General features: G+C 46.8%; 1 protein-coding gene across 1 annotated transcript in view; it reads right to left on the bottom strand.

Annotated features, from left to right (window-relative positions):
- COLGALT2 (collagen beta(1-O)galactosyltransferase 2) overlaps nt 1-19,090 on the bottom strand; it is a gene marked incomplete at its 5' end in the record, with an annotated part of 48,376 nt that overhangs the window by 15,094 nt on the left and 14,192 nt on the right. Inside the window, 2 exons of the mRNA XM_082286968.1 lie at nt 408-525; nt 2,104-2,214. Of these exons, the coding sequence (XP_082143094.1) occupies nt 408-525; nt 2,104-2,214 (229 nt within the window). The remainder of the gene's footprint in view (nt 1-407; nt 526-2,103; nt 2,215-19,090) is intronic.

The following is a 19,090-nucleotide window of genomic DNA, read 5'->3' as shown; positions in this document are numbered from 1 at the left end:
AGGACAACTCCTAAACTGCCCTCACACCTCACCTTGCTTGGAGGCTTTGGGAACAACCCCCCTCACAGCGACCAAGGCAGCATCTTCCCACAACTGCTCTGCACAGCTATTTCCTTTACATTTCACCATTTCACCCCAAACAGTGGGGTTTCAATCTGAGTACCTTGTAGGTACCTCCCACCACCAGGACTGTGTTCAATCCTGATGCCTGCGGAAAAAGCTCCAAGCTTACCCAAGGACTCACCGCCCTCACTGCAAAGTCTCTGGCTCACCAGACCAAGAAATGACCCACGACATCTCAATTTGTCTTTAGATGGAGAGAAAACTTTTTGACAGCCCCCAGTATCCAAGTAAGCACCTGGAAAGCTTTTGCCTGAGGCCAGCTAATAAATCAAACTTGTATTTACCAGGATATAGTCTGACCACTTCTCCCGGGCAGCACGCACGGCAGCCTGTCGCAGCTTCATCACATGAGTGAATCGGGAGCTTGGCCAATGTTTTGGCCCAATTTCTTCTGGGTAAGACCTAGACAAGAAAAAAGAAGTGACTGTAATCCATGTCTGGGCTTTATTACACCAGAAAAAAAGAAAAAAAGAAAGAAAGAAAAAAAGAAAAAAGAGAAAAAAGAAAAAAGAGAAAAAAAGAAAAAAAAAAGAAAGAAAGAAAAAACAGAAAAAAGAAAAAAGAGAAAAAGAGAAAAAAAAAAGAAAGAAAAAAGGGAAAAAGGGAAAAAGAAAAAAGTAGTTCCCTTACTGCCTTCATTATGAAAGCAAAACAGCATGAGAGTCACCTCAGGCAACCCAGGAGAGGTTTTGAGGGAGAATAATTCCAAGTTCTGTGCTGGCATGAGCACAGAGGGCATCAGAGAACAAGCAGTGCCACAGTTTTCTGATGACCCAGCAAAGCAGCACCATCCAACCCAGGAGTTGCTGCGGCAGCAGAGAGGGGACCCCTCCAAAGTGACCTGCAGCTCACTGACCCCACCCAACCTCAGGTACAAACTCATCTGCCCTCTGCTAGGCTGCAAATCCAGCTCCCCTCGGCCCAGCAGAACCAGCAGAGCTGGGATGTGAAGATGAAGACAGCCGGGACTCCCCTGGGCTCTGGGCATTATTAGGAACTGTTAACACATCCCGGGAACAGCTCCTAAATCTTCCAACACCTGGCCCCACAGGCCCCAGCACAGCAGCAAAATCATGTGCATGGCTCTGCCTTCAGGATCAGCCCCAAAAGCAAAGGCTTTTTAACAAAGATGGAAGGGAACTCATGAGCAGATCCCAATGAGGAATAAAAATACAGGAGTCTGAAACAGTGCCAGCGTAAGTCAGGGAAGGAACTAAGAATTTCAAAAGCTTTTTGCAGACCTTAAAAAGCACCAAGTTTGGCAGGATGAAGAAAACTCAATTCAAATGAAAGGATTAAAAATGTCAATAAAACCAGCATTCCCTGGGGGCTTGTACCACAAACTCCCCATCACTGCAGCGAGGAACTCAAATATAAAAGCAAGCCTAAAGGAAGGGGAAACTGATGTAATTTTCCTTGATGGAAGAAACTGAAAACAGAACAAACCCAGGAACAGCTGATCCTAAAAATAAACAAAAATTAAAGTAATAAAAATCCAACACACCATATTTCAAAGCAATGGTCCTGCAAGTCATGCAAAAGCATAATATGTGGAATTAAATCTAGTTCTCTGGCTCAGCACTTACTGAATACTTGATGTCTCAGAGCTTTCATAGATGCTATGGAATGGGCTATAATTTTTATGCTTCCTTGCAAATAAAGAATGATAGTTTTAATTCCCTGTAGCTCTTGATGTAATTTGTTTACCATGCAAAGAGAGCAGCTACAGATGCTAAATAACTGAATGGAAAATACTTTCTTCCACAAAATTCTGCATGAGGTGCTTCACTGAAGTCAGAGACCTTTCTACAGAGACCTTATCTTACCTTTTTCCATAAGAACACAATTTTAATGGGACAGATCCCAGAAAGCAAATAAACCACATTTTAATGCTTGGACATTTAGTACAACTCCCAGTTTGGAAAGTGAAAACCTCGGGAATTTGGGCTGTGCAACCAAGAGTCCCTCCCAGGTACTCACGGGGGTTCCTCCATGGGCCTCCACTCCACATCGTGGTACAGGTGCTGCACATTCTTCAGCCACTCCCTGAGGATTGCTGTGGTGTTGTCAATGTTGTGGTCAGTGGCTGCCCTGGCAAAGCAAGAGCAAAGGGAGCACGTTAGCACTAGGTTTGTGCCTTTGCTTTACCATGGAGTGCTCTGTCCAGTCCAGCCACCGGAAAAGACAACATGCAGTCGGGGTTTAACCCCAGCTGGCAACTGAGTACCACCACTGTGGGATGGGGAGGGGAATAAAGCCTGTGGGTTGAGATAAGAACCACTGAATAACTGAAACAAGTAACTGAAATGTGCTGTTAGTGGAGGGAAGGGACACAGTGCTTGCTGAAGAATGGTTTTTTCCCTCAGGGTTAAGCTGAACAGACTGGAACAGGAGGCACAGATTCACATCCCTGACAGCAATCCCATGGAAATGGCTCCCACAGGGGCCACACGCTGCTCTCTGCCTGGGACGCTCAAGCCTTCAGGTCACAGGACAAGTGAGCCAAGTCCCATCCCAGCTGCTCCTCCCCAGCTGCCTTCCCTGGGACCAGGGCTTTGCACACCCAGCATGGGGCTGTGGCAGATCCCACGACAAATCCTGTCACTGAAAGGGCTGCTCATTTTTCCTAGCTGGAATGGGCAGGAAAGCACAGTCCCATGGCAGAACACAGCTCAGCAAACTCCACTGGGAATTTATAATCCCTTCATATTCCTCTGGGAGTATAAATAGTCCCACAAGGTCCGGTGCAGACAGTAAAGACAGTGTGAAACACATCACTGAGGGGAGGTTGCTGGAAGCCCCCCTCAACTGCTATACATTTCTTGTTTCATCCTCCAGCTCGAGAGACCCAAAGACACTTCCCAGACAATCCTTCATCTTACTTAAAGCCAGAGCTCCCTGTAGCCAGGGGAGGACATGCAGAAAGGAGCCACATCCCAAACCCTACAGCTACTCCAAAACTATTTCAGGAAAATACCTCCACTCCAAGATGAAAACCTCCTACCAAGATGAAAAACTACAGATGAAAACCAGGGCATGAACTCTTTTCAGCTTGTGCAACAGGAACATACCATTCCCATGCAGTCTAGCCCGCTTTAAATTAAAAGAGAACCAAGAACTTGGATTTTCAGTTTATTTATAATCAGAACACCATAATCACATAAGGCCAGGAGGCTTATTTGTTGAATATTTATTCCTGTCTGTTGAAACAATAAATAGTGAAAGTTCAGCAAGTGAAGAGAGGCTGGTCCCTGTGTCATTAACTTCTCTCCTGTGACAGAGCAAGGCTGGGCTTAGTCATGGCTTCAGGGTTTGCTTTCGACCAAGACTGTGGCTCATGCTGCACTGCAGATCTAGTTTGCAACAATGTTCAAACTGGACTAAAACAGTCAAAGCGTTGACTTGGTCTAAGTCCAACTTGCTCCATGTGTTTTATTGGATGAAGCTCATTCCCTGGAGCCCATTTTCATGCACTTCCTTGGGCTCCCACAGTCACCAAGGCATTTCACGTCTCACTCTGCTTTCCTCCCACGTTCCCGCTGCACAGTCAGCGAACAACAGCTCCACAATTCCTAAAATACCAGAGAATTGGGAAAACGGCTTCATGTTCATGGTCATCACTGGAGCTGCAGTGGCACCAAGAAGGTGGTACTGGGGCCACACTGCAATTGGGCATCACACAGACGAGGCCAAGATGACTGTGGCCACCCTGGGGAGTGCTGAAGGTCATCCCACAACATCATCTTTTCCAGGTACAGACCAGCCTTAAGGACCATGGAGACCCTTAAAGTAAGCACATAGCTCCCACAGAGTCAGGTCCACGTGCCTCTTTCCTTCAGCAAGCCTTATCCCATTCTTTCTAACCTCATCCCAGTCCTTCTAACCTCACATAATATCAGTGGGGACATATGAAGGGCTATAGTCTGGGCAGGGAAAGGGGAAACTTCAGCTGCATACATGTCAAATTAATTGCAGTTTTATCTTGGCTGCTCCCATCTCAGCCAGGAGATCCTTCTCCATTCAACTTTGTGCACACACAAGGCCAAAATGTTTTAGATGGGGAGCTGTTTGCAGGGATGTGCAACAGAAACCAAGAGCTCCCAAATGAAACATGAATTTCCTGGACAACGCGGAAATGTAGAGTCATTCGACCTCAGAGAAAAGGATTACCATGATGGAAAGCTGTTTCCTCAGTTGCTCAGAGTTGTTTCATTAAGCCCAAATCTCTGACTAGCAGAAGAAACCCTGAAGTTGAATGACAGCGATTGGGAGAGTTAGAGCAAGACCTTTGCCTCTCCAAGCACAACAAGGGTGTTGAAGGATGCTCCTCCTATCACACCTGGAGTACTCCATCCTGGTAGGGCAGCAGACCCTTGAAAAAATTCACCCTGGAAGACACAACCAGCCAACATCCTCCAGCCAGAAGTGAGATGCACAAATGGGAGCTGAAGGGATCTCTAGATCTACCTACAAGGAATCTGCTGGAAGAAAATGGCATTTTCCAACCCAAACCATTCCATGATTCTATGACTTCACTGCCCAGGCTGTCATGGTGATACAAGGAAGGTAAATTCACATCCCAGTAGACCTCTTGAAGACATGGATGAGCCAAGGCTCTGGCACAAAGGAGGGACAGCTGTCTCCAGGACTGTCCACCCAGCAGCATTTCTAAGCCCAAAGTCCTCAAAGGCAATAAAGTTTGTTCCACCCTGGATGAAACATGCCCTATGACTAGCAGTTTGGCAAACCTTTGTTTTTCCAGCTTTGAGCTCAAAAAACCCAACCAAAAAACACCCCAAACCAAACCAAACAACCTCTTCCCCAAAACCCAAACAACCAAGCCATTACAAAAGCAATTATCACTATTAGTTCCAGAATAATTAATTTAAGATCAAACAGTATCAGCACTGACTCCTTCTGTAGTTTGTGAACCAATCCACCTTCTCCCCAGAAAAAAATAGCAGCTCTGGTGTTTGCAATAGCACTGTGTGGAAAAACAGGCACATACTTTATTTTTCCCTCTTTTTTTTTTTTTTTTTCTCTGAAATGACAACCCCTGCACAAGAAAAACAAGCTAATTAAAATGTGAGCAGGACTTCTCACTGGGAGCAAGAGCTCCTCAAGCCCTGAGAGGCACATCAGGACACTCCACATTATAAACACATCTTCTGCAGCACTCTAGCACTTCAAGAAGCCAAGTACACAGCTAAGACTTCAGTTTGGTGGTAAGAACACAGCACACAAGAGATGCTATCACCTCTGCCCACTTGCCTGTCCTGAAAAAGTGTTTTTACTAAATCCTCTTATCCTTACTGGTGCATGATCTGCACTTGACAGGACAAACAGAGTGGATCACTGCAACCCAACTCTACTCAGCTCACCAGGAGCATGGCTTGGCCACATGGCCCTTAGACTAAGGCAGTGCCCGGATTTTTGGGTGTATTTTCTGAAAGCAGGTTGGTGAGCACAGCACCATTATATGTGTGAGAGTCTATCAGCAATATTGTTGACCAGGCATTAGGTTCAAATCCTGTTTTTTGAGTGGATCGGCAACACCATTTTCAAGAGCTGATTAAAAACATCTAGAATTTAAAGAAAAAAGGTCCCCTACAAGATTTATAACCTAAAGCCTGTGCAACAGAACAAGGAAAAAGGGAGGAAAAAAATTCTAATTCCTCCCACTCTTTTCAGAAAGAAAGTTTAATAAATAGACCAGAACATTACTCCAGATGGACACCTCTATTCCAGTAACATGGCAGCTTTTTCCCCTCAGATTTAAACCCATTTCCAATAAACAGAAGTTAAATTTTTGAAAAGTTTGAGTGAGAACATAATGTTCATGTTCATATAGGGGCTTCTGTCGACATAACGACAACCACTTCAGTATTTACTTTGGCTCTGACCAGGAGTCGTACCATGGACACAAGCCCTCATTGTTCACGCTGAGTGAAATACCCCCTCCCAAAAAAACTCATGGATAGTGCACAGTGGAAAATCTAAGCATGACACTAAGAACCTCCTGTTTAAATTAAGTAATGTGAGTAGCAGTATATGAGGAAAATGGCTCCTTTCACAAACTGCTCATATTTTTAGCTTGATAATGTCTCCTCAAATTATGTTTGCAAGGAGGAGTTAATTTAGGATTTGATGGTTGTTCTCCTCTTTTCCTCCCCAAAAAGGGAATCAAAAATAACAAACTCCCTTTTTCACGTCTTCACACTCTGGCCTGTCCTCCCAAGCTACTTAGTTTATTTACCTCATGCATGGGTCAGAGGAGAAAATTTTCACCTTCACCATCTGTATAGGAAAAATACTAGAGGACAAAATGCACCCTGTGCACCGCTGGCTTGTCAGAGTAGGGGTCATGCTGTGACACAAGCTGAGGCAAACTCCACAGCCAGGGCCCTGCAGTAATATTCCTACTGAATTTAACATTTACCACCTTTTCCCTTTGGCAAACAGGGTGGGAGGGACGGCTTCGGGGTCAGTGCTTCACCTTCAAGCAGGGCAGAGCTGAGTCAGGACTGGAGGCAGCCAGCTTTCAAAACCAAAAGCAGTAAGGAGGCTCCTTTCCCCTTCTTGTCAGTGTTTTGAACACTGCTGGGCTTGAAGAGGGTATTGGGTTCACCCATTATGGCTGTGAGGGCCAAACCTGGACACCCAGGTTCAAGTGGGTCCTTCCTGTCACTCCACTGAGAACATGCAAAGGATGACAGTGGTCAGGATTCTCCTGATACCGGGGTTGCACTGAAAGTGGTTCACAGGAAGAGGACGCACATGGCTTTCCAGGGCTCCTGATGCTTCCACACACTGCAGAACTAAGTTGTGAACGCAACCAAGTCCCAGGAAACCCCAGAGATATCCATTTTAACTGTCTCCCTTGGTTCCTCTCTGCCTGCAGGGATTCAGTTCACCCACAAGGCTTGTTATAGGATGTGGTCCAATACTGAGTTCAATTGAAGCAAGAGCCATAGGTTGGCCACATGCCCATAACCCACAGGGTCTCCTCCAAAGCAAAGCCCAAAGTCAATGGAAAGCCTGTCAGTAGATCATTCCTAACAACTGTGACACAGAAACTGGTGACAAAAGCACCAGTAACTCCCCTTGGCCATTTTCCACAAAGCTGAGAAGCAATGAAACATTCAGAGAGAGGTTACAGCTCAAACCAAAGCAATGGAGGAAGCACATTTCTGTGTGCTCTGTTCCAGAACTTGTGCTAACAGAGGTGCTCAAATATTCAAGGACAAAGCTCAGCCCTCAGAGCAGGAATCAGCATCTTCCTGAGCACCTTCTGAGCTGAGCCAGCAGCAACAGGCACTGCACAGGGGGTTCCCCCAGTGCTCTGGGCAGGCTCCAAGAATTTCAGGCCCCAGAGCATTGGAAAATCCACACCATTTCATCTAGCCCCAGCCACTATTAATAATTTACTCCAGCAGGCCTGTGTTTCTTACCACAGCACTTACGACACACAATGAACAGGGCACAGGATAGGAGTTTTAACCTCTGAATTGTTTAGATCCTGCATAAAAGCCTTTGGCTTTCAGTCCCTTGAGGCAGCCCCAAGAGCTCCTGGTCTAAGCGGAGCTGAGCTCCTGTCACCCAGGCTGCTCATGCTGGGTGTGAGATCAGCCCAGCCAAAAATAACTGAAAAAGCAGAGTCCAGCCATGGAGCCCCAATGAGTCAAACATAAATTTGGATTTGGATTTCTCAAAACAAGCGGTAAATAAAGTAACAGACGAGTCATTTCTCCCTGCTCTTTTTGCCTGAAAGCTGCCAGGCTTAGAAAACCAAGTCAAAATATAACCCCCCCCAAAGTGGCAGTTTCCACTGTGAGCCAGGGATGAATTACCTTGACTAGAAAACAATGCAGCTAGAAGAGAGTGGAAGAGAAGGGATGGATCCTAAAGAGGAAGGAAAAAACCTCAAAACAAGACAGAAGCAAAACACTTCTGAAGCACAGTAAGAGGGATTTAATTTCAGCTGCGAAAATGTCTGTTTTTACCACAGATCAAGACCCTGGAAGTGTCCAAGGCTAGGCTGGATGGGGCTTGGAGCAACCTGGGCTAGTGGAAGGTGTCCCTGCCCATGGCAGGGGGTGGAACAAGATGAACTTTAAGGTCCCTTCCAACCCAAACCATTTGATAGTCTATTGCATGATTTTAAATGGAGTTACTGTCAACTACTCCATGTTCTCCTGTCCAGGATCTTCCCCAAAAGCAACAAACCAAGCAGGGCTCCCTGTATCTTTCCAAACACTCCCTCACCAACAGGCAGATATGGCTCTTGCTCACCCAGCAGAGACAAGACTCAGGTAATACATGATTTTCTTTTTCTGGTCTGCCAGCCCTACCTCACGTCTGTGAATTTGAGACTCAGTATCTCGAATCTCCCAGGTACCAGTGGGATCAGGGATAACATGCCATGAGACAGCTCCAAATAATGCAGTCCAGAGACTCTGGACAGATCCAAACCATCTAAATCACTTATTTTAGCACAGTTATGCTCGCACACTTCATTAACAGGGCCTGAACATTCAGCCCCAGTTCAAAGAACTGTTTAAGCATTTAAATAAGTTGCCAAAATTCTAATGTATGTATAAGACTTTTTGGCTTCGTAGGCACTTCGGATTTATTCTAGGGTTTCCCTAATTAAGGACAGATTTTTGGAAGTACCTTCTTTTGTTTTTTATTTTAACTTGGTCCCCAAGCCACCTGGGCCCAGATGGGTGTCAGAGAGCTGTGTGGGAGCTTGGAACCAGCAACATAAGCAGCGCTGCTCCCTGGGCTGGGCAGCTGTACAAGAACAGGACTTCACAGCACAGGAATGCAGCACACAGGGCTCCCCTCTAACTCTTTCCCCGTGCCCTTCAGCAGCTGTGGATAATGGATTTTGCTGGCAGCAGCACTGATTTTAAAACCTTCAATGGTCTTCCAAGTCCAAGTGAATGACTCACAGATGTATGTAAGTGTGTACATACTTCTGTACACACCAGGATCTTTGCTCTTTCCATGCTACCTCAAGAAATACCTCACTTTCTTGTCCCTCACTCCCCACGACAAATCACGGAATCCCAGAATGATTTGGGTGGAACAGACCTTAAAGCCCATCCCATCCCCTGCCATGGGCAGGGACGCCTTCCATGATCCCAAGTTGCTCAAGCCCTGTCCAGCCTGGCCTTGGACACATCCAGGGATGGGTCAGCCACAGCTTCTCGGGGTAACCTGTGCCAGGGCCTCCCCACCCTCATTGTAAAAAAATTCTTCCTTATATCTAACCTAAATCAACCCTTATGGCTCCCTCATGCTAAAAGTCAAAAATTCCTGTGTAACAGTTTCCCTGTTCCATGCAATAGGAATTCTCCCACAGTGCAAAGGAGGTTCCTGCTGCTTCAATCTCAAGTCCTCTCTCTGTCTTGTTTTAGTTCCCCCCCTTCTCACCCTGCTGCTAAGCTTTAAAAGAAACTAAAAACCAGCTGCATCTTGTGAGTATTTCCAAGCAGATTTGGCTTCAAGGGAACAAGTCCCCTAAGGGAAGCCCTGGAAATCCCATATATGCAGGATATGGGTGGTGACTGGCCTCTGAAATCAATTGTTCAAAGGAGGAATTAATTGCAACAGTTGAGTAATTTCTGAAAGGATAGCTTGTTCCCAGCAGCTAACTCAGACACCAGCTGATGCAGCTGTTTGAGATTAATGCAAGTGTGTAAGGCACTGGGCAGGAACACTGAGATTTAGAAATATTCTTGGCGCTGCTAACAAAAAAATGGATGGGTTTCACATTTAGGTGCTCAGTACCACTGATTTTTCCACAGTCACACTGATATATGGGCCTGTACCACATTGCCAAAGGTCCCCCAAAACAGAAGCACCTGAAAAGCTCTGGGTCTCTGCACCAAGTCTGCAGACAGAGCAGTGCAAAGGTACCAAAGCCTGCCTCACCCCTGGTGAGAACACTCACACCATGGACCACCAGACACCCAGCAGGGAGGGAAACACAGACCCAAGTCCTTTAGTAGCTTACTTTTTAAATTTATGGGCTTCTTTTTTCCCCCCAGAAAAAGTCAGAAGCTTGTCCTACAAGTACCAGTAAGCACCCAGTGCTGCCTCCCTGTCCCACACCAGCCAATAAGAGCTTTCACCAGCTCTACACAAAATCATAGAATCACAGAACCATTGAATTGTTTGGGTTGGAAGGGACTTTGAACTCATCCCATCCTCCCTGCCCGCCATGGGAAGGGACACCTTCCATTAGTCCAGTGTTGGGGTTTTAGTTTAGTCTTAGGGTTTTTTTTCTGTTAAAGGAATTTTCTCCCATATGCATGTTGCTAGGGGACAAATAGCTGTACTTAAGAAAGACAAAAAAGGGAGTGGGGCGGGCCTGGCTACTCCTTTTGTCTACACCTGGGTGTGGGGTGAGTTCGCTCTGAGCGTCCGGAGAGAGAAGCTGCAGAGAAAGGAGCTGCTGCTTCCTTCTTTTGGCCGTTCTTCTCTTCCTGCTGGAAACAACGCCGGGACCCCAAAAGCCGCTTTCCCTGCCCTGCTGGAGGCCGAGCTGTGGCTGCCCTGCCCCGCTGCTGCTGCTTCGAGTTTTCGCTACGCTGTAGCCCTGCTCACCCTGCCTGCCTGGGCATCCGTGGGGTTCTCCCATCTGGATACATCTCGCCTGCCACCCGGGATTTGTGCTCGTCCCTGCCGCTCTAGCCTGCTGTTCCCGCCTGCCGTTCCAGCCTGCCGTTTCCAGCCTGCTGTTCCAGCCTGCTGTTCCTGAGAGTCCGGGATCAGCTGCCCAGGGGTTTGTGAAGCCTTTGTTCCATCCCTCCCCGGGATCCCAGGGCACCGGTGCCGCGTGCTCCCCGAGCTCGCTCCGGAGCGCCCCCTGCAGCCGCGGGGGAACCATCGCACCTGCCCTGCTCACCGGGAGCCGCCAGCGCCCCTGCCGGCTGCGAGCGGAACTGCACCCGAGGGGAAAGGGCCCGACAGCCGAGAAGGCTGGGACTGGGTTTGTGTGTGCTGTTACTGTCATAGTTGTTGTTGTTTGTTTGACTGGTTATATACATATACATATACATATACATATACATATACATATACATATACATATACATATACATATACATATACATATATATAGTAAAGAACTGTTATTCCTATTTCCCACATCTTTGCCTAAAGGCCCTTGATTTCAAATATAATAACTTAGAGGGAAAAAGGGGTTATATCTGCCACTTCAAGGGGGGCTTCTGCCTTCCTTAGCAGACACCTGTCTTTCAAAACCGAGACATCCAGGTTGCTCTAAGCCCTGCCCAGAGATGAACAGGATTAGCTGAACATAACCAAGTTATGTGGCTGAGGCTCTTATGTTCCATTCTTCCCAACTGTCTAAGAATGTACCCTTCCAGACAAGACATTTTTAAGAACTCTTGACTAAAAATATGAAATATGACTTCATTACAAATCAGTTTTCATTCTAAACATCCTACAAGTCTTGCTGGAATACTGTGTAATTAAATGACTACAACAAGTCATTTTTCATCTCTTGTCCAGTGCTGGCTGACAGAAACAATGTAAGAAATTAGGGAACGAAAACAGAATTATTTTAATTCACCTCATTAATTTGGAGTTCAGGTGGCAATGAGAAACACACCAAGCTAATTCTCGAGCAAAGGATAGCTTCTTTTACCAACTGAGAATCTGCTCTGTGATGTGGAAACTGGCAGGATGTTTTGTGTGACACTGGAGAGCTTTACACAGTAACTGACCCTTTCACGTGAAAACTTTGCTGATAGGCAACAATAAAGCCATTCTTCATAAAGGTTTTCAGCTAGCTTTTCTTTGAGGCCATCACAAACCTAAAATAACAGAATAACAGAACAAGAGGAAGAGCTCAATGAGTGACAACAACAGTGTTCTCTGAGATGAACCCCAAATTTAGCATTTGTAGAAAAGGTCCAAAAGCATTTGGAGTAGGGAAATGTAAGAACAGGTCATAAACTGCTCTTCCTACAAAGTGGCAAAGGATAATTGGATATCCAGAAGGATTTTGCCTCTGGAGAGAAAACCAGCTATGTTTAGAAGGGCAGAAAATGCTCAAAGTTAAATAGTTAATGAAGACCAACAGTATTCCGTAGAATCCCTTGAACTTTCAAACTTTATCCACAGCTTGATGCAAAGGTCACCAAAACACAGATTTCTTTCCCCAGCAGTGCCCTTCAAAACACAGCTCACCAGCCTCCTGAGGGAAGCCCTGCACTCTGTTGAGTAATTTACAGTTTTTGTTAGAAGGCTTTCAACAATCCCTTTGCAGACCCTGCAACAGGACTGCCACCCCAACAGGTCTGTTTGAGGTCAGCTCTGCACTCAGGGCTGATCTCCATCCACACCCTGTGCCTCTCCAGTGGACCAGGAATTCCTTTGTTGTTGCTGCAGGCTGAATAGGACTGTCAACAGGACAAGAGCAGTAAGCCCTCCACAGCTGTCTCCGGCAGGCTGCTACCTGCCTCCATACTCAGGTGCACAGAGACATCCTGAAGAAAACCTCAACAGTAAAGCATTTGGTGTATGTGTGACGATTCCTGAAGAAATGTGGCACAAAAGCTGGGAGACACCTTCCAGCTCAGCAGGGCTGGATGTGTGCATCCAGGGAAACGCTCACTAAATAACAGCTTGAAAAATGCCACCTTCACAGGCTTTGCAGTCACATTGCAGGGGTCCACGCTAGACCTGCAGAGCTGACTGTGGCACCTCGTGCTTTTCTGTGCCCACCTCCAAGAAGGCTCCTTTGACCAACACACAGAATATGCTGAGTTGGAAGGGACCCACAGGGACCATCCAGTCCAACCCCTGTCCCTGCACAGACACCCCAAGAATCCTACCCTGTGCATCCCTGGGAGTCCAAACACTCCTGGAGCTCTGGCAGCCTTGGGGCCGTGCCCATTCCCTGGGGAGCCTGGGCAGTGTCCCAGCACCCTCTGGGGGAAGAACCTTTTCCCTGATCTCCAGCCTGATCCTCCCCTGACACAGCTCCAGCCATTTCCTCAGCTCCTGTCACTGGTCACAGAGAGTGAAGAGATCAGTACTTGCTTCTCCCCTGCCCCTTGTGAGCTATACAGTCAGAGAAGGCTGAGACCCACATGTGCCCCACTGACATATGTCCATTCCACCAGAGTAACAATCAGCCCTTGCCCACAAAGGCCTGGAAAAGGGGAGTTAGAGGCAGGAAGAAAGTCTGGACTCAAGACATTGTCCCAAGCTTGGGGCTGCCCTAGAGCAGCAGCCTCACCACAGAATCACCCAGTACAATACCAGCAATGCATCCCAGGAGCATCCCAGCAAGTCCCAGCAGGTTGGGACAGTTCCTTAGCACTCCTGGGATGATGATCCCAGTGCGAAGTGTTATATTCCTGATGCACCACCCTATGGAAAAGTCTAAACGCAAGAGACAGCAAGAACAAATTGGAGGACATTTGGCTGAAGGACTCCTGGCCCTGGTAAGCTGTCCCCCAAGACAGCAGAGGGGACCAGCCCTGGGCTCCCCCATCTGCTGGCAGTGCACACACAGGGTGTCTGCCCACATCTTCCCTGCTCCAGCACTGGAGCTGCTCACAGAAATGAGCTTGGCTGAGCCCACACTACAAACAATCCCCCAGCTAATTTGCACTCAGAAATATGACTCTGCACTTCTCCATGAAAGGGCTCACTGTCTGGGCATGGAGAGGGCTGCAGCAGCAGCATGTGCCAGATGAATGGATTGTTACAGACACACGGAGAAATACCAGCGTCGCCGTCAACGCGCACAGGGTTGTTGTCAAACCAACAGCTCTTTCTGCCATGCTCTCACAGAGGTAGCTGTGCCAAGTTTAAAGATTTGGAGCCCGAGAGAGAGTTCCAGGCTTGCCTTACACAGGCAAAAGCAGTTACAACAATTTAATTTTTTCTGCACTGCTTATGCAGTGAAACTTTCCACCCCAAGGATCTGCAATGCCCCCACCAGGAGCGGATGATACAGAACACAGACCAACCTAAGCCCAGTCAGGAAGGGCAATTCCATCCCTGCCCCTAGAGCTGATTATCCTCAGGGTGTATTGTACCAGGTACCACTTACCAATGAGAAGCTGTGGCTGGCCATGGATCCCTCGAAGTGTCCAAGGCCAGGCTGGATGAGGCTTGGAGCAACCTGGGACAGTGGAAGGTGTCCTTGCCCATGGCAGGGTGTAGGACCGGATGGGCTTTAAGGTCTGTTTAAACCCAAACCTTTCTGTGATTCTGTGATTACAGAAGCAGACAAAGTCAGAGAGACTTTTTCCAAAGTAATTCAACTTCAGGGTAGCTTGAGAACAGTAGTTTTCAAACTGTTATCAGCAGATGTCTGTGAACTATTTCTAGTTTGCTTGTGAAAGGTAATAAAAAATCTATCATACCCTGTCAATGTTTGCGATGCAGCACAGGAAAAACATGTTTGGTTTATGCTCAGCCAATGGAATACCATTCCCCTTTCACTGCTGCTGGAAGAGTCAGAGCCGACACCCTCCCCAGGATCAACACTGCCCACTAAAACCTCAGTGTGATCCCCAGCACTGTCTCAGCAGGCAGCACAATGAGCTGTCTGTGCACCCAGAAACTCATGGAGCTTTAGACACTAAGAATAACTTCAGTTTATTCTTACACAGCAAGATAACAGGGCCAAGGCTGGCACAGGCACATCATAAACATTCCTGCTCTCCTCGGCAGGCTGTGAATTACTGGCTGCTTGCAGGAAAACCGGGCAACTTTAAGGATGATAAAATCCCAGGTGTTTATGACATGTAGTACAGACACAGAGGAATAGAAACAGAAGTAAATTTCTTGACTGCTTCTTCTACAGCCTCTGTACAAGCAAGTCAGTTACCTTTGAGATTAAAAATGTTAGCACAGAATCTGCTTTCAAAATACAGTCAGGAGGTACAGCAAGAAAAGTCAATCAAGGATCTGTAACAAATTCCTCATGAGGAGAAGAGCTGCCATGTTTTACATCTTGTATCTCACAAGGGACCCAGGCACTGCCCTAGATCACAGCAAGCCTGCAGGCAGGCTGGCCTTCCTCCTGCTGCTGGAGCACATCCTCTTCTGAGCTCCAGGGCTGTCCCAAGGGGCAGCCAACCCACCTACTGTACAGGGGCTTTCTAACATGAACCCCTGGACTGGTCATGGTTGGACTATTAGGAAAAAGTTCACTGAGAGGGGTGTCACTGGAACCGGCTCCCCAGGGAAGTCATGTCACCAACCCTGTCTGAGTTCAAGGAGATTCTCGGTGAAGCTCTCTGACACACAGTTTAGTTTTAGGCAGCACTGTGAGGAGCAGGGAGTGGGACTCCATGACCCTTATGGGTCCTTCCAACTCAAGGTGTTCTTTAATTCTATTCTGTAATTGTATTTCTGCAGGGATCAATCAAGTCTGCAGTGAAGGGAAAGCTTATCCTCACTTTTACAGCCAGACCACTGCATCCATTAAGTCTTTTCCAACCTTAATGATTCTATGATTCAAGGTTTTGCCTAGAGCACAGCATGAGGTGAGGCAAGGAGTGGGACTGATCTGTCCACAGCCAGCCTGGCCCCTCACCACGTAGCCCAGCAGTCCTGGGCACCCCAGCCAGTCTCTGGGCCAAGAGCAAGGAAACAAGAACATGCTGGTAGAAACCAGGAAAAATCCTGGTCCAAGAGCTCCAGGGGGAGCTCTGGGGACAGCACAGCTCCACAGCTCAGACACGGATCCTAACCTCCAATGCAGGCTCCAGGTGCCATCTCACAGGCAAGTCACATCACAGCCAATAAGAGATTTGCATTACTGATCCCACTGAACACCGCCACCTGCTGAGGCATGTTCTTAAGTCACTCATGTTCTTCAGTCCCATTCTCTGGCTGATGGGAAGCCACAGAATCCTAAATGGCCTGGGTTGGAAGGGATCTTAAAGCCCAGTCACTGCCACCCCTTGCCATGGGCAGGGACACCTTCCACTAGACCAGGTTGCTCCAAGCCCTGTCCAACCTGGCTTTCCTAGAAGTCACAGGGCTAACACCTCTCTCCAGCAAAGGAGAAGAATTTCTGCTTTAAAAACACTTTTCAATCTGACACACACTCTCAAAAACAAGTAAAGAAACTTCAAAACACAGTAGCAGAAGTTAGCCATGTACCAGTTGCTCCTGGAAAGACAGAGGCATGAAATCCATCCATGCTCCCTCCAGGTTCATCCAAAGATATCCAAGGTGCTGCTGCTGGTGGGAGCCACCTGAAGCTAATATTGTCCACAAAACACATATCCAAGGATACTGCTGCCTGCCATATGATCCGGAAGGTGCAGATCAAGACAATCTGTCTTTAAGTCAAGACACATGCACCAGCTTTACAGTTGGCACTAACATTAAAAAGAACCATACAGAAAAGGTAATGCAAGAAAACTAAAAATAAGTAAATCAAATGCTCAGCATGGTCCCAACTGGTTTGCCACTGTCTCTGAATGATAAAATGGCAAATGGCTGCAGAGCTTTCACCTCTACAGCAGGGAAGAGGTTTTCCCAATCCACAGGATAACCATAGGAGGAGACAGTTTGGGAGCCAGACTGTCATTCTAGTGGAGAACACCTACAGAAGAGCTGGAGAAGGACTTTGGACAAGGGCCTGGAGTGACAGAACAAGGGGAATGGCTTCATGCTGACAGAAGGAAGGGTTAGATGGGATATTGGGAAGGAAGTTTTCCCTGTGAGGATGGGGAGGCCCTGGCACAGGGTGCCCAGAGAAGCTGTGGCTGCCCCTGGATCCCTCGAAGTGTCCAAAGCCAGGCTGGACGGGGCTTGGAGCAACCTGGGACAGTGGAAGGTGTCCCTGCCCATGGCAGGGGGTGGGACTGGACGAGCTTTAAGGTCACTTTCTGTGATCTTGCATAACACTGCACTCACCACCCAGGCTTTAGGGACTTACTCATGTCCCTTTCATGGATTTAATTAATTCAGACCCTGTTTCCAAGCACTTCAATGCCTCCAGGAAGCTCAGTCTCTTCAGCACATCATATCTTCACTGCACTGTTAAACTGAGTTTGATGCTTGAGGCCTGACTTTCCCTGTGTGTCCATCTTCCAAGCAATTTGCAGACCCTCCTCTTCACCACCTGCACAAAGCCTGGTCCCCCCCACCACCCAAGCACACAGAGGCTGTGCGAGGCACCAGCCAGGGTGATGCTCAGGGTGCAGTTTGTTCCACCCACACTCCACCAAGTGGCACAGCCAGAAGATAAAGCATCCAAGTTACTCACAGACTCCAGAATATCAGATTTTTGCCTTTTCAAGGATATTCAGAGCTTCAGACAATACCCTTGAAAAGTAACCCAGCCAGAAATAACTCATTTAACCTCCCATATCCTGGGATCAAGGAATCAGCAACAAAAAAGCAGAACTAAAGTATCAACACTGGAGATCCAACCAGCTCTTTCTTCCCTCTCAGAATCAGCAGTTTAATAACCCGACCAAAGCATAATCCCAGTGAACCTACAAGACACACCTACAACACAGAGTATTTAACAACATCAGACCAGACATTTCCCCTGCTCCACTGCAAATTCACAGCACACAAACACAGCAGGTTTCATTACCCTCTCCCTGGCACAGGTTTCACTTGGCATAAAGGAGTTTATGCCAAACTTTGCTTTCACCAACACTAAACTAACACTTAGAGTCATCAGTGAGTTATTTTAGAGTTAGACTTTGCTGAAGCCAGCATGGAACTTGAGACTTCATAATTCTGGCTTAATTTTCCTCAAGTAGCCAGTTACCCTGGAAAACAGAGATTCTCTGAATTGCACGGAATGGTACACTACTTGAAAATAAATGGATTATGTCATATTTGCTGGAAAATGGCTGAAAATATTTTATACATAATTAAGAGAATAGAAAAACAACCACTGCAGGCAAGCAGGAAAAAATATATTCAGCATTTACAGACAAAGTCGACAGTTTTCCTGGATGTAACTTTGCCCATCCCATTTCAGATGAAGAAACAGCTGAAAAGGTGACAACCTCATATGCTGACAGGATTCTGAATAAGGGGGGAGGGAAAACACAACAAACACCATGCTGCTAGCATGAAATAATGAATTTATCTCAAGTTTTTCCAGACAGATTTTGCAGTGTTCTTGCTTTGAATGGCTAAGTGTACTCATCCGCAACATACCTCTGGGAATGAGGTGATGTGAATCACAGAGGTCAGAGGCCATGCCCAGAAGGCCCCCAAAACCCACAGCAAGGGTCTCAACCTTGCCCTGAGTCAGCACTATAGCTTCATTTTACAGAAAGGGAAACAAAACCAAAGAGATTAATGGATTTTCACAAGTCACAAGAAAAGGAGTGGGTATCAGGGCTGGGAATGATAAAATAAGCTCACACTCCTTCCAAAATACAGACTGAAATGAACTACAGATATCCAGCTTTTGTAGAGCAGTTTACTTAGTGCATTCACAGAGTACTTGTCAGACTAGTGGTAAATTTGTGGCCATGGCAATCTCAAGAATAACTTTTCCTCTGTGTTGCTTTTAAGAAACTCTCACAAGCTCACAGGCAAAATCTCTCTCTTCCCATCCAAGCATTTTGCCTTCAGCACTGAAAAATAACCCACTCTGGGCTTTTGGATATGGGGTTCTTGATTTTTAGGGTTTAGGGTTTTAAAGCAGTGAAGTACTAGCACTGGAGAGAAGAAAAAAATTTAAAAGCAAAGTATTTCTACTTTAAATTCCAAATACTTTGGGCTAGCTAAAATTTCTGGATCTGAACCTCTTCCATTTGTGATCTCATGTTTCACTCAGGGATACAGAAATCGACACAGCTTCTCCTATGGACACACATGTGCTGGACACATGGCTGCTGTGGGGTCAACACACGAGACATACTATGGATGCCAGAGTCAGAACACATCCTCTCTTGGAAAAGACTGACTCTGGACTCAAATT

This window comes from Coloeus monedula (assembly GCF_965178545.1).
Source record: "Coloeus monedula genome assembly, chromosome: 9".
Lineage (NCBI taxonomy): Eukaryota > Metazoa > Chordata > Aves > Passeriformes > Corvidae > Coloeus > Coloeus monedula.
Note: the sequence above shows the minus strand (reverse complement) of the source record. Positions and strands in the feature narration are given on the sequence as shown.